The following is a 13,736-nucleotide window of genomic DNA, read 5'->3' as shown; positions in this document are numbered from 1 at the left end:
TTGGGTGATATTTGTTTGCTCTCTATGTCATTACTACAAGGGCGTAATTTGCGTGGGTCCTAGATCAAAAGCTACTGGGCCCTATTTCGGTGCGGTTTTTTTTCTATTGAGAGAGAATTTTTTCCGGGCTTTGGTGAACGATGAGTTTTCTTGCAAATTATTCCAGACTTCCTTGTTTAATTGTAATTACCTTATGGATTCAAATATTACTTTATATAATTCCAAAACTCTGATACTAGAATTGTATTAAAGCCAATCATGCAAGGTATGTTATCAGGAGTCGCCAGAGACCAACTGGGACGATTTATTTAAATCCGCCATTGCACAGCCCACGGCTCATCATTCGGAGGATTAGGGAAACAATACTGTCAACAAAACCAAAGTAAATGTGAAAGCAAGTATACTTCCAGTACCTCTTATTCACTAATTTTAAAAGGAAACCAACGTTTATTTTTTTATTATTGTAATTTTTATTTTTCACTATCCTCATTTTCATTTTCAGTTTTGTTCTGCTTATTTTATTCTGACGGAAATAATTTCTCTTTAACATACTACTTCTGTATCTTTTACATTAAATAATTAATAATATAATATCATTTACATCTTATATCCTCAATTTATTTACGTCATTTGTGAATAAACAATCTCACAAAATCTATCTTAAAGATGAGAAAAATTCACAAACTTAATTTAAGTTCTATCTCTTCTTCTGTTGTTATTTCGGGAATAAAACATAGATTTACGTATTTGAGTACAAGTATTTATTTTTTATATTTATTTTCATGGGATGGCCATAATTTGTAATACACTATATTATCGTTTCGTTATAAATTATATTAACTTTACTAGGTACCAGTTATTTATTAAAACAGGATAAAACAAATTGTAAACCAGTGAATAACTAAAGTGTGTGTTTCATAGTTATTGTTTGTGTTTTCCACAATAAACTATGACTCCAAATTTCTGTTTATTTTAGCTTATACTTAGTGTCTAGTTACGTATACATATTGAAGGTGTTTAATTGTTTTTGTTTCTTTTATCTTTTCGGCTTTTTCGCCGGCGATCTATAAATAAGTTCTTTTTCATTTTATAAATAGTTACATTTAATTATTTTACGTATTTCACTTCTATACAAAATTCTGTTTTACTTTGTAAAGTCATTCCTGAAGTAGCGGAGTATTTTCATTAGTTTTTAGTTTTTATTTTCATTATAAACTTCTACTAGTATACATTTAATGTATGCCATTTTAAATTTTTCTCCATTTTTTTTTTGTAAACCTTCATGCACGAAAAATATTTTCTACATTAGCAGGAAAAATTACGTATGTTTACGTTATATGCATAACGTTAAACTATTTGAAAAGATTTCAAAACATTGCCGTTGATTTTTTTTTTTCACTTACACTTATGTGGTAGTCGTTATTTTTTGTAAATTTATCATTTTTTAATGAAAATCAAATCAAAGGCGAGTAATTCTTACCCTGCACATAAAATATATACTTATTTCGTTTTCATTTAAGTACGGAAATGCTTAAATAGGACTTAAATTTAAATAAAATTCACAGATTTTTACGTATTTCAGTTTATATTGCGATCTCTTTAGGATTATTTTTTGTTTTTTATATGAAACTTATTCAATATGTTTACACTGTAAACCTAAGTAAAACTTTTCGAAAAAGATGTTTTCTAATCAACAAATTAAAATGAAACTGGATTTAGACTTCTTTCAGAAAGTAAGGAATCAAAGTGTCGATTTGTAGAGACTCGTAAGCCAACATGTTGAAATTATTAATTCGAAAAAAGTTATATCTGAAGATCAATCTAATTTAAAAATCACAAAAATTGCATACTGGTATGTAGTTTGTCAATTTATAAGGAATACTCGAAAAAGACGGAATTTCTATTAAATGAGCAGGGAATCTCCGTATCGACACTTTTCAACCATAAGACACGGTATTGCACTCTTCTGGCTGCTCATTCTGAGATTGTAACGGAACAAACAATTAATGTTTGCTATAAACAAGAATAAATAAGTTGGCATAAAAATAATGCAAAAATGTAAAAAACTCCAAATAACAAAAAGAAGAAAAATTATTGAAATTACTGGACAGGGTTTTTTCTTAAAGGAAAACGTAACAAAAAAAATTGTTTAACAATGAAAGTAAGAAAAATTTATTACGTCACATTAACTTCTATTATTTACCTCTTCCTACAATGATAATAATCATCAATATGCTTATTCTTACATTTTAACTGAGAGGGGCTTAGAACATTTACGTTTAGTTTTTAGTTCGATATTTACACGCACATATTTGGTACCCTAATTTGTACAACAATTGTAATATTTTAATTAATTTATTCTTAGGGTTTATGCAAAAAAAGGAAAATAAATCTCCTTTTAGTCTAGAGTTACTTATCTTCTAGAGTGTAGTCCAGAAGGATGCTTTACGAAATTAGGTCAATATATTAGTTGATTTTCTTTAATATAATTAAATATTTTATTTTTATTACAGTAGCATTTAATGTGAGCTTCTCTCTCAGTTTGTTCAGTTGTACATTATGTACATCTCCGATTGAATTCCAAGATTCTGTTCACTGCTGTAAGAAATGGCAAAAGAAGTACATTTGTTGCTTTCGGAATTTTCGACGAAGAGACAGCACAGCGAGTGATTCAGTCGCAATTAAAGTTCAAAATACAGGATAGTATATAAACTAACAAATAATGTGGATGATATATGCCAATTAAAATGAAATAAACATTTTTAAGTGGAAGGATGCTTTGAATTTCTAATCGAATCGAAAATTGTTTGGCGACGTTCTCTTTAGAGTACACATTGTAAGCCCATGTATGAATGATTATAACAAGGGCTAAAGTGTTAGCACTAGATATTAGCGGAAATATTTTCCATAAAATGGGGATCTTTTTATTTTTAGGAAAATTTAGTCAAATACACTCTTCCTGACCAAGAGGTCTGATAAAATGAAGGATGATGAGAATAGAACGCTCTACCCCATTGCGCTTCTCTATGTGCGATTAGTTTGTTTAACAGCAAGTGTTCATCTAAGTAATAACCCTAACAATTAGTCCCACAGAGTGCCTTCATTTCAGATTCATTAATTACGACACTGCGTGGAAGGACTGAACATATGCTTCAAATCTATTGTGCGCTAAAGGATTGAGGGAAGCCAGCAGCGCATCCGGAAAAACTGAAATTCTTTTTGGTCATTTATACAATTCTTAGAAATTGTCTTGTATCTTTCACGGAAAATATTTCCATTTATTTAGCTTTCAAATATCTCTTCAGGGGTTTGTGTTGTATGAATCTATGTAGGTCGCAAAATTGATTTACTAATACTGAAGTTTAGTGGGAAATGATGACCTACACAACAATTATTTTGACTATCTAATGATGGTGCTTACAATTATAGAATCACTCACTGCAACTATCAAGCTCTTTTCTTTCAAAGTGCTATTGTTGTTTGCACGAACATCGTCTTACAAATCTTATGAATATGTTTCACATGTTGGGCATTCTTCAATGTTAAAATATAGTAACAAAAAATATAATTCCGTTTATCGACAGTGCTTAAACCTTATTCACAGTTGCATCGAATTAACTAAATTTCAATACTTAAATTATGACAGAAAACAAAATTTCTCCTCAACTAAAACAAGGAAAATATAGGAAGAAAAATTAGTTTATACTAAGCACACGCTACATTTCTTTCGTTTTTGTATTATATGTATATGAATTTCATTAATAATTTAATAGAAACTTTCTTTCCTAGTTTTGATCCGATATGACCTGTGCAGCTTGAACCGCTGCTGCCGCCGCCGCTGCTGCTTTCTGCGCTTGCGCCTGCTTCTCCTGCTCATTAAGCTCCTTAATAGCTTGGATCTCTTTTTTCAATTTCATTCGTCGATTTTGGAACCAAATTTTTATTTGTCGCTCGGTAAGACAGAGGGCATGTGCCATTTCAATTCTTCGTCTTCGTGTCAAGTAGTGATTTGTATGAAATTCTTTCTCTAATTCTAGTGTCTGATATCGGGTGTAAGTTTGCCGGCCACGTCGTCGCAATCCATTTGTACCTGGAAGACAAAAAAAATATACACTCAATAAAAGTGAAACACGTCATTGTATGACTTCTTATGATTAGGTAAATTTTTTTATCCGGCAATACCAGACTACGGATAAATATTTTTTTTTCGACTATGACGTGTAACAAAAACTAAATTAGTACTCATTCCAAAGTAAAGTTAGAATTTGTAAGTTTCAGAAACTAACAATTTCAACAATGCCAGTCGAACTTCATCAAATACAATACGATTTCAAATAGTGATTTAACATCTCTTTTACATCATATTTAGAAATCATGGAAATTCGCAACAACAATAAAGTACGGTTTGGACGTTATTCTTGTTCATTAGAGCGTATTTCATTTAAATAACATTTTAATTAATATTTCGCAGCCGATCGCATTACACATCCCTCAAAGTACCATGACATTCGAGTTCCATACTTAATTCAGATGGAGCGTCCATATTGATTTCAGTTTTTGGTATCTTTTGGCCTTAAAAGATTGTATACCTGCGGAACTCTATCGTCTTCAGAAAATAAACATGTGTTAAGTTCTGACTCTATGGATCCGATTCCATTCAGTTCATGATGGCAGCATCAGTCCCTGGAGGAGGACAAAAATATCACACTGTCAATGCTAGCTCCCAGAAACACGAAGCCTTTATTTCAAAATAAATCGTGTTTTGAAAGTGCTAAATATCTGAAATCCCAACTTATTCATCCATTATTTTTACACCCCTTTTTCATTTCCAAAAATATAATAACACGAAGTAGATGATTTTATCTTAAGGATTGAGCGAGTCCTAAATGAACATTAGCTTAATAATCATTAAAAGTGAACAAACAACACCTGGTTTCCATTTTCAGTCAGGGTTAAAGCAGCACTTAATGAGTTGCATCTGCTCTAGACGAAACCATCAGACATTGTTTTTATAATGAAATAATAAATTTCTGGTATAATATATCATAATCCAAAACCAAATCACAGTAATGATCCCTCAACGATTATTTAAAATTTATATTTTACGGAATCGTGCACTTATACAGCATTTATATATTCATGAGAATCAATTTTATCTTGTTTTACTCTAAATAAAGATATTAATCAACGACAGTCATAACCTTTTCAAGCGTACGTTATTATTAAATCTTCAGTATGGGCAAAAGATGAAAATAAGGAAAATGCCTAGGCATGTTGCTATAAAAAGCTGGTTCATGTTTTACATGACAAAGGTTTTCATTAAAATTCAGCCATAATTCATTTAAAATTCAATAGAAAGCGTGAGATATAGTCAAGCAGTTTTCAATACCCACCTTTTCTTAGAACTGTAAACAATATAAAATGAAACATGAATTATTTGACATTGTAGACAATTCATCCATACTGCATTGTCTACGGTTTTTAGTAAAGTTTAACGTAACTAGTTCCAAACGGAATCGCAAAAAAATATAACCGATAGATAGTAATTTAATTGACACATACAGATATATTTCGAAAATTTGATTACTCAAAACAGTAAATTGAAAGCATTTAAGGAAACGGAATTCATTCTAGAACTTCTTTTAATTTTTCTTTTTATGGATCAATATATGCTTACTAGAACAAATAACCAGCGAGAAGGATTAATTAATTAATTTAATTACTAGAAACACTGCAAAAATGCAGTTAGTCGTATAAAACCTTACTAAAATTAGTTTACAGTGTGTCTGCCACACACACTTTTCTCGGAAACGGCTACACCTATTGTGATGAAATTTTTTGGACATATACAGACTATGAAATCCCATGCATCTAGAGGAGAACATAGTTTCGTGTGGCCTTTAGAGGTAGTCCCCATAAAAGCGAAAAGATAGATTGAATAATATTGGAAAGTTTGTAAGAAATCCTGCTACTGTTAGCAAAGTTATAGTCGATCAACGTAAGGTAGCATAGAATACATATTACATATTAAATCCTTATACACTATGACCTACTAGCAACGTACAAACAGAATCCCTGTGAAACGAAAATTTTCATATCTGAATTTCATAAAGCCCTTCACACTTGAAGCGCTGAACTTCCCGTCTGCGATTTATTTTCTTTTATATTTTTGCAAACTTCATAAACCGCAACATAATGTCCTAAAGGCTTAGGAATAACACTATTTTTTTATCCAAGACTATCATTTGTAGCTACGAAAATACTTGCCAAAACTTCCTATAAATCCTGTAAAATTAATAAATTGTTAGTCAATCTTGAATGAAAAGATTCAGTCAGGTTTTCCGTTGTATGTCAAAAATTAATTTTGGAAAACGATCAAATGAAAACGGAACCATCATTCAAATTATCATCCGATCAGCTCGAATGCTGCAGATCCTGCCGCGCCACAGTACTATAGCAAATACATAAGTTCCCATATTTCAATCCAAATTCCAATTAAAAGCGAGAAGGATCTGATAGAAACAGTCATCCATACAACTCTTTCACTTCAGGCCAATCAGAAGGCTCTGATGTGAGTGCACAAATACCGATCACCTTTCATAAAGTCGAAATTATCTGCTGCGACAAAAGCATTTGGGGAATCGCTACAAAACGAAATGGACGTTCTCATGAATAATTTCCCTGCAAACCTAAAGCGCATCTAGATAATGCCATCCTACAATGTTCAATTATTAGATAAACATTAGCCAAAAAGCACGAACACAAATCCGTAGTCTTCACACTCAGTGAAGTAGCTTCCAGTCCAATTTTTCCAAAACGGTTTTCCGTTGACATAAATTAGTGCAAACATTGGCAGGCAATGATCTTAAGTTTAAAGCTAAAGGCATCCCTAGTGCCATCAGAGACAATCTCAACCATAGAAAAGCGACCCAGAACCGAAAAAGACCAGAAATCTGCACTGGTCTAAACGTCAAAATTGAACCAGTTTGAATATATGGCATTCAGCTATGGGAAAGTACCAGGATCTACGATATCCATATTCAACAACGAGCATAATGGAAGATATTAAGAATGGTAATAGCTGCACCATCGGGGATTAAAAATAGAAACATTCATCACAACCCGAAAGTGCCTTTGCTGGATAATATAATTGAGTTCAGGAAAAAATATTTGATTAAATCAGAAAGAAAAAAATATGTACATAGATGCGTTCAGAAGTCGGACCTTACGATCAGGCAGATTCAGTAAACAATACATGACAAAAAAGTTGAAAATATTATATAATTTTTTGGAAAACATTTCATAAATTCATCAGTGCAAGATCTTCTACTGAAGGATCAAATTGTTCCTGAAATACGGCATATATTCTCAAATAAAGTTATAGGCTCGCTGCATTGAAATGCTCCAACTTTTTAATTGAAGATTCTGCTTCACTATATAAATCCTTAAAGAGCTTCATGGAATGCAAAGGCTTTTGATGTAGTCCTGCGAATAGTCTGCAGGGTTTCTTCTACTTCATCATTCATCCAGTATAAGTCGGACCTTTGAATTTTGGTATGGTGTAGACAAACAATGTTCACTTATCTTGACTTCGGGCAGTCCCCGCTACAACTTATCTATTCGTTCTGGTCCATTTTTTTCTGAAAATGTCAGAATATCAAGTACTCAACACTATTGGTTTTGTAAATCAAATTCAGAATTTGCCAAACTAATTTCAGAACTTTTCAAAGTAACTTCAGACTTGTCCAAGTTAATTTCAGAAGTTTCCATCTCAAATTCAGACTTTACCATTTTCAATTCAGATTTTTTTCAATATTTTACTATCAAGTTCTATACCAACTTTTAATCACTGGACAAGGATGGAGCTGGGATTCTTTGAAGAAAATCTGGGCAGTCCATTAATTTTCTATCATTATTTGCTTTAATGAACTGGTCTAAGTGTGTAATGATTCAATGGCGTCCGACAGGACGGCTAAGTATTTGAAAGCACAACGGCAATTTAAACTTCTTAATATGTACTGTGTTTGTCGGTTGCCAGTGAACATTAATGAGGTTCTTCGAAAAACGGTCGAATTAATTTCACTCACAAGTACATGAAGGTCATGCAAAACTAGCAGACCGAATACCATGGTCCATTAAAATAAAAAACGACTGAAAATTGGTGAGCTGCTGAGATTTTTGTTCAAAGAACCCCAGCCCCATCCTTATCCTGTGGTAAAAAATTGGTATAAAACTTTATAGTAAAATATTGAAAAAAATCTGAATTGGAAATGGAAAAGTCTGAATTTGAAATGGAAAATTCTGGAAATGATTCGAAAAAGTGTAAAGTTAGTTTGGAAAATTTCGAACTTGCCTTGCAAAACCTTTATTTAGATCCTCGACTACCCAGGGCTTTGACTTAAATCAAGTTTCGTAGCGATCATGTTTCTTTTTGTGCTGTTTTGGTACTTCTTCCACATTTTTTTCTTATCGTTTTGTAGCTTCATTGATTTCTGCCTATTGATGTTCTCCTTTTTCTTTCTGTTTTTCTTGCCGTTTCGTAATTTCCTTACTGTCATTCTCTTGTCATATTTTGTTTAATATTTCTTCTATGTTAGTCATTGTTTGTTATGCATTGGAGCTAGAAAACTGTTTCTTTTTATCTTTTCTGACGTTTTGGGTTCTCGTCTCCCTATGAGCCTCCGCAATCGGTAAAGAATCACACTGAAAACTCCGTTCTTCCACGTGGATTCAACAAAATATCAGGACATCACGAAGTTTTCTCTGCAATTTCACTTTTAGTCTCATTGTCGGAACTGCCAGGGCAATATCACCAATTGATACGTGTATGCAAAAACCTGAGACTTCTAAAATAATTTGTACGCGAAACCCCGAAATTTCCGTAATTGGAATTTTTACTAATATTCCCAAAGAGTCTTGTGAATTGCGCACAATATTTTCGTGGACCCGCATCACTGAATTAGATAGCAGTTTTATACAACCATTTATTGACAATTACTTGAATTTCATTCAATTGATTTCGTATCACTTGGTTGCACAAGCTGGAGAGACTCTTAAGGGGGTCTTCCCGTGTGTCGGATCCGAGAAATCGATTTTTTTTTACATCAATTGTATCTAGATACAGTGTAGAATATTTCGCACAGTGATTTTTGATATTCGGACTCGTTTGGAAATTACAGTGTTAAACAGGTAAAATGTCGTATGCCAGATTTATGTGATCGCCGTAAACAATGCACGTATTTACCGGTCCGAATGACGTTCGAATGACTTCGCTAAAAGGGTAAGAATGCGTTTTTTTCGAAACTGCATGTTGAAAACCTGCAGCCATCATAGCTCAAAATCTATCCAACGAAATTCCTTGAAATTTTCACGACTTATTCAGAATACATTTCTACGCTTCGGAAACTAGGATAATTGTGATTCAGTCGCCACTCTTTTTTATTCATTAAAGAAACCGTGAAAAAACACCAAAAATTTACAAAAAAATTTTATATTTTTTTATAATCCTTGTTAGGGAACTGTGGTTAAATCCGCACGCTAAAATGCCGTTTATTTTTTTTCTTCTTTAAGATGATCACAATGCCCTCTAGCGTGGCAGCAGAAAAACATTTTATTTTGGAGATGGGTGTATAAGTTGCTCTTATTTTTATTAAGCATGTTCAAAATATTAATAAATATATGGTGAAAAATTCGTATTTTTATCTTCATCCAGTTCTTCACAAAAAAATTCAAAAAAAGCGAAAATACGACGTTTGCACGGGATGACCGCCTTAAGGCGAACATCAACCCATTTTATACCTAACTTGATATTCCAAATAGGTGCGTGAACACCTGTTCAAAACTACTTTGGTTTTGGAAGTCTTTATAGGGACTTGTGCCATTTGTGATCAGACATCCTAACTAAATATTCTTTCTACTTTTATACGATTTTTATTTTCGTCACAATATACATATTCATATCATTATCATTATGATTTGTTCAGATTTTTCGGTTGAGTAGTCTTCAAAAGTGAGTTTTTTCTCACTTTAAGTTTGTTTTTACCTTCTTACAACTTACTTTCGCAAGTGGTGTCAAAAAAGATGATCCGTTTGAATATGTATTAGATCTAAGTGTAATTCCGCGGTGTTTCGAGCAATTACACTATTTGATATAATTAAGACTTGCTGTTTTCTATTCCTTAGTGATATTTATTTTTCTCGCAACTACCGATGTTTCGGGAGCCATTTGTTCCCTTGTTGACTTGTTAGCATTAATCAAAGGAACAATTGGTTCCCGAAATATCGATATTTGCAAAACCCATAAATATCACTAGCGAATAGAAAAAAGTAAGTCTGAATTATTTCAAATGTATTCCATGCCATAGTTTCTGTACGCCATCAAATTTCATATCAACTGGTATAATCGTTTCCGGATAAATTGCTGGTGACAGAAAAACTGAAGACCGATTTTAATAAGGGTTTATTTTACAGAAAGTATTAAAAACAGAGAAATAATGCCAGTGCCCTTTATTTCATAACTTGTGAACAAAATACAGAGTTTTGATTTGGTCTATATTATTCTAGGATATTGAAGGAGTAACACATTTTCTGTTTGCCACCAAGCAAAGAATTATTAATTAAAGTTAAAGATATTGCGTTCCATTGATCACCATTTTTCTTGTAAAATAAACAATCAAACATGTATCTAAAAAATAGTTATACCTAAAATTAGCAGCCCAACTGTTGGACATATTTTCAGATAGATTGATTTTTTTGAAAATATTCAAAGATTTTAGGATTAAATTCATCGGAACATTTGCTTTGTGCCTATCGTATTACTTCTACACATGTGCATTCATTGGCATGTATAGTAGTATGTGTACGGACTATATCTCGTTCCGACGGAACGATCTTTTAATTGGATAAAAAAGGCAGATAGCGCAGAGCTTGGATGCCACTATAGTACTGATTATGGTTTGTTAAAAGGTATTTCATCGATAATGGATTCCGCCGGTGTTCATGGGGATGCGAGTGAAACATCGAAGAACTGGTGTTGTATTCTCGTTGTTTGAGAAGTGCATATTATAATATGGACCAAGCATTCTCCGACTTACGGTTGAAGTATTTGCAGTCCTTGAATAGTTTGATAATTGCAGTGAAATGTACAGTGACTGTGTAAAACGAAACCGCCATTGGAATGTTCGAATCATGTGATCTCATAAAAATTCACATTTCTGTCCAGTGCATTTTATGTAAGGATCTTTTCTAAAGTGGAGAGTGTATTACATGCTTTTTGCTTTATTTGAGAATGAAGTTTCATGATTGGCTTCTGCTATTGACAAAGTTAAGATTCTCCTCTCTACAAGTTTTTTAAAACTTCACGGGATAACATGCAAAGACCGACTTTTCGTAGGGACTTATCAATTATTGGGTAGCACAAGTGGCTTTAGTGTTTATCTTTTACTTTTACCGAGAGTTCCGTAATCATGGTACACCAAGAAGAATTTGCTATGTTCAGTTTTTCTAACTTTGATTTCAAGAGTTAATTAAAAGTTGCTGAAACTGTTTATGCTCAAAATAATGTCGGCGGTGCATAGTTGATCACAATGTTGTGAAGCGCACTCTTCATTCAGTTCATATGGCACATTCAAGAAAAAGAGTAAATCAAATCAAATCTAATCCTTAACATGTACTAAACTTGTCAATAAAGATGTTGAATTGAAATCACAAGAATAAATTTGATATGTCTTGAGGAAACGTTTGTTTCTGCTGGTTACCTTCAACTCATTTCTGGGGCAAATCTTATTATATATTCACTTTAAGGGTGTGTTTTATGAATCGTATTTTGAATGAGGCTTACATGCTTCCGGCAATGGAAGGAACGCTTGAATTCATTTCAATAGTGTATTTTCAGGGGCGCTTATCGACTATTCTGGCATTCAGGCATTTCCATATCGGAGAGAGTAGCCTTTTGTATGTTCTCACACATACGTACTATGGATATTTCTCTAAAACATACATACATTACCTAAATTTATTCGAACCCTTGTTTTTTGGGGAATTGGTCGGCAAGGTATAAATCAAATGTACGAAATTTGAAATCCCATCTCTTATTGGAATTGCACGAGGGTTGGGGTTCAACTGAATAATCTCAAAACGGCCGAGAGAAAGGTTTTAGGAGCAGAAGAATTGATGTATGCCGCCCCAAGCTTGGTCGCGGGAGAAACACCACAAAAGACAAGACACCACCAACCGCAAGAAATACGATAGCAAAATAAGAGTCATGGCACGCCTTGAAGCTTAGGTAAGCACGAAATGAGAAGTTACCAAACGCGCAGAACATGTGACAGAAATATTTCATCGAAATATGTCCCTTGAGGAACATTATTGAAAGAAAAATTGTCTGGAGAACATCAAAATACTACAAGCGCACACAAGAAGCACACGGCGCGGTCTTTTCCTCAAGTGAAATTTCCCTCCAAGCCTAAGAAATCTTCTTGAGAAAAGTAGCAGAGATACGGCGAGGCAGAAGCAGGAGGAAGCCACCAAAGGAGGTTCAAGCCCCTTTTTCATTCAATGGGGGAAAACAACCATTTTCTGCGTCGATTTGATACAGAAGCGCCCATGCACAAGCGGTGTATTTTCCTATTTAATGGCTATAAATAAATCTGGCTTGGATGGTGGTGTCGCAATTTCTGAATGCGGTTTTCTATGGCCTTTTTATTGATAATGGCTAATTAGATGAGTGTTATTCCAAGTTTGAGGGTCAATTTAATAATAGGCATATATTTTCGTTTGTAGTTCTTTATCATTGTGATCGGAAGCTTTCTTCTTGACAAGGTGGAAGACTATCCTGCTCCTGTCTCTAAAGTCAATGCTGCATATTTTCTTTGTATTCAAGTGACAGCGTCGTTTTCTTCAGCCTAACATATTCACATAAAATGAGTAAATTAGGAGCTAATTTGCTGATTATGTGATGCGTTTTCCTTTTTAGAAAGAGGTACTGTAAGTCTCATAAACTTCTAAGAATGTGATCCTCTTATAAAATCTGTTTGTAAAGCAAGGAATCGGCACCCATTTTATTCCAACAATTTCGTGACAATTATTACTCTTCTTCAGGATATTACCGTGCCCTATTTTAATAATCTTCTTCTCAAACTTTGAATCGAATCGAATCACGTAACAGCGAAGAAAAATGGACATTTTTCCTGGTACGTTTTAATCACGAATGAAAGTATGCCGCACAGTTTAATTTTGTTCCTGGTGTCTTTTGTATTTTACGGATTCTGTTCGTTTTTAAACTTTGCCTTATTCCTTGCATATAAATTTTCAGGGGGTGGAAACTATGAAAGAGAGATCGGAAAAACAAAAGCCATAAATTCTCGCGAAAAAAACTCCAAAGGGAATTAACAAAAAAATTTTAATTGCCTCTTTTAGATAACGTTAAGGGCAAAAAAGACCGTGTCGTGTATGCAGCGTATTCACCAAAGTACTTTATAAGAGTATTATCGTTTCATTTGGAAATCATTTTTGTGACCCGGGCTCCAAAAAAAGGGAGTCGTTCGAAATTGTGTTTGTTTAATTAATTGGCCAGCTTCCGAGGAAAGCTGTGGACTATCGCCCTCTTACATCTCCAGTTGATGATTAAGCCCAATGATTTTTTCCTGAATTCCGGCCTCAACTCAATAAATTAAGAGCAGAGGACGGTGTTGTTGGGCGGAAAATTTGAAAAACTGTAGATGCACTGCTGAAACTAC

The 13,736-nt window shown here is 33.5% G+C and overlaps 1 protein-coding gene across 2 annotated transcripts in view; it reads right to left on the bottom strand.

Moving 5' to 3' along the window:
* Positions 1–284: 284 nt before the first annotated feature.
* The window catches only part of LOC119651306 (homeotic protein ultrabithorax), a 202,362-nt gene continuing 188,910 nt past the window's right edge, over positions 285–13,736 (bottom strand). For both annotated transcript variants that reach the window (XM_038054833.1, XM_038054834.1), the window contains one exon: positions 285–4,090. In XM_038054833.1, the coding sequence (XP_037910761.1) occupies positions 3,786–4,090 (305 nt within the window). In that variant the 3' untranslated portion in view covers positions 285–3,785. The remainder of the gene's footprint in view (positions 4,091–13,736) is intronic.

The sequence above is a fragment of the Hermetia illucens genome, chromosome 3 (assembly GCF_905115235.1).
Source record: "Hermetia illucens chromosome 3, iHerIll2.2.curated.20191125, whole genome shotgun sequence".
NCBI lineage: Eukaryota > Metazoa > Arthropoda > Insecta > Diptera > Stratiomyidae > Hermetia > Hermetia illucens.
Note: the sequence above shows the minus strand (reverse complement) of the source record. Positions and strands in the feature narration are given on the sequence as shown.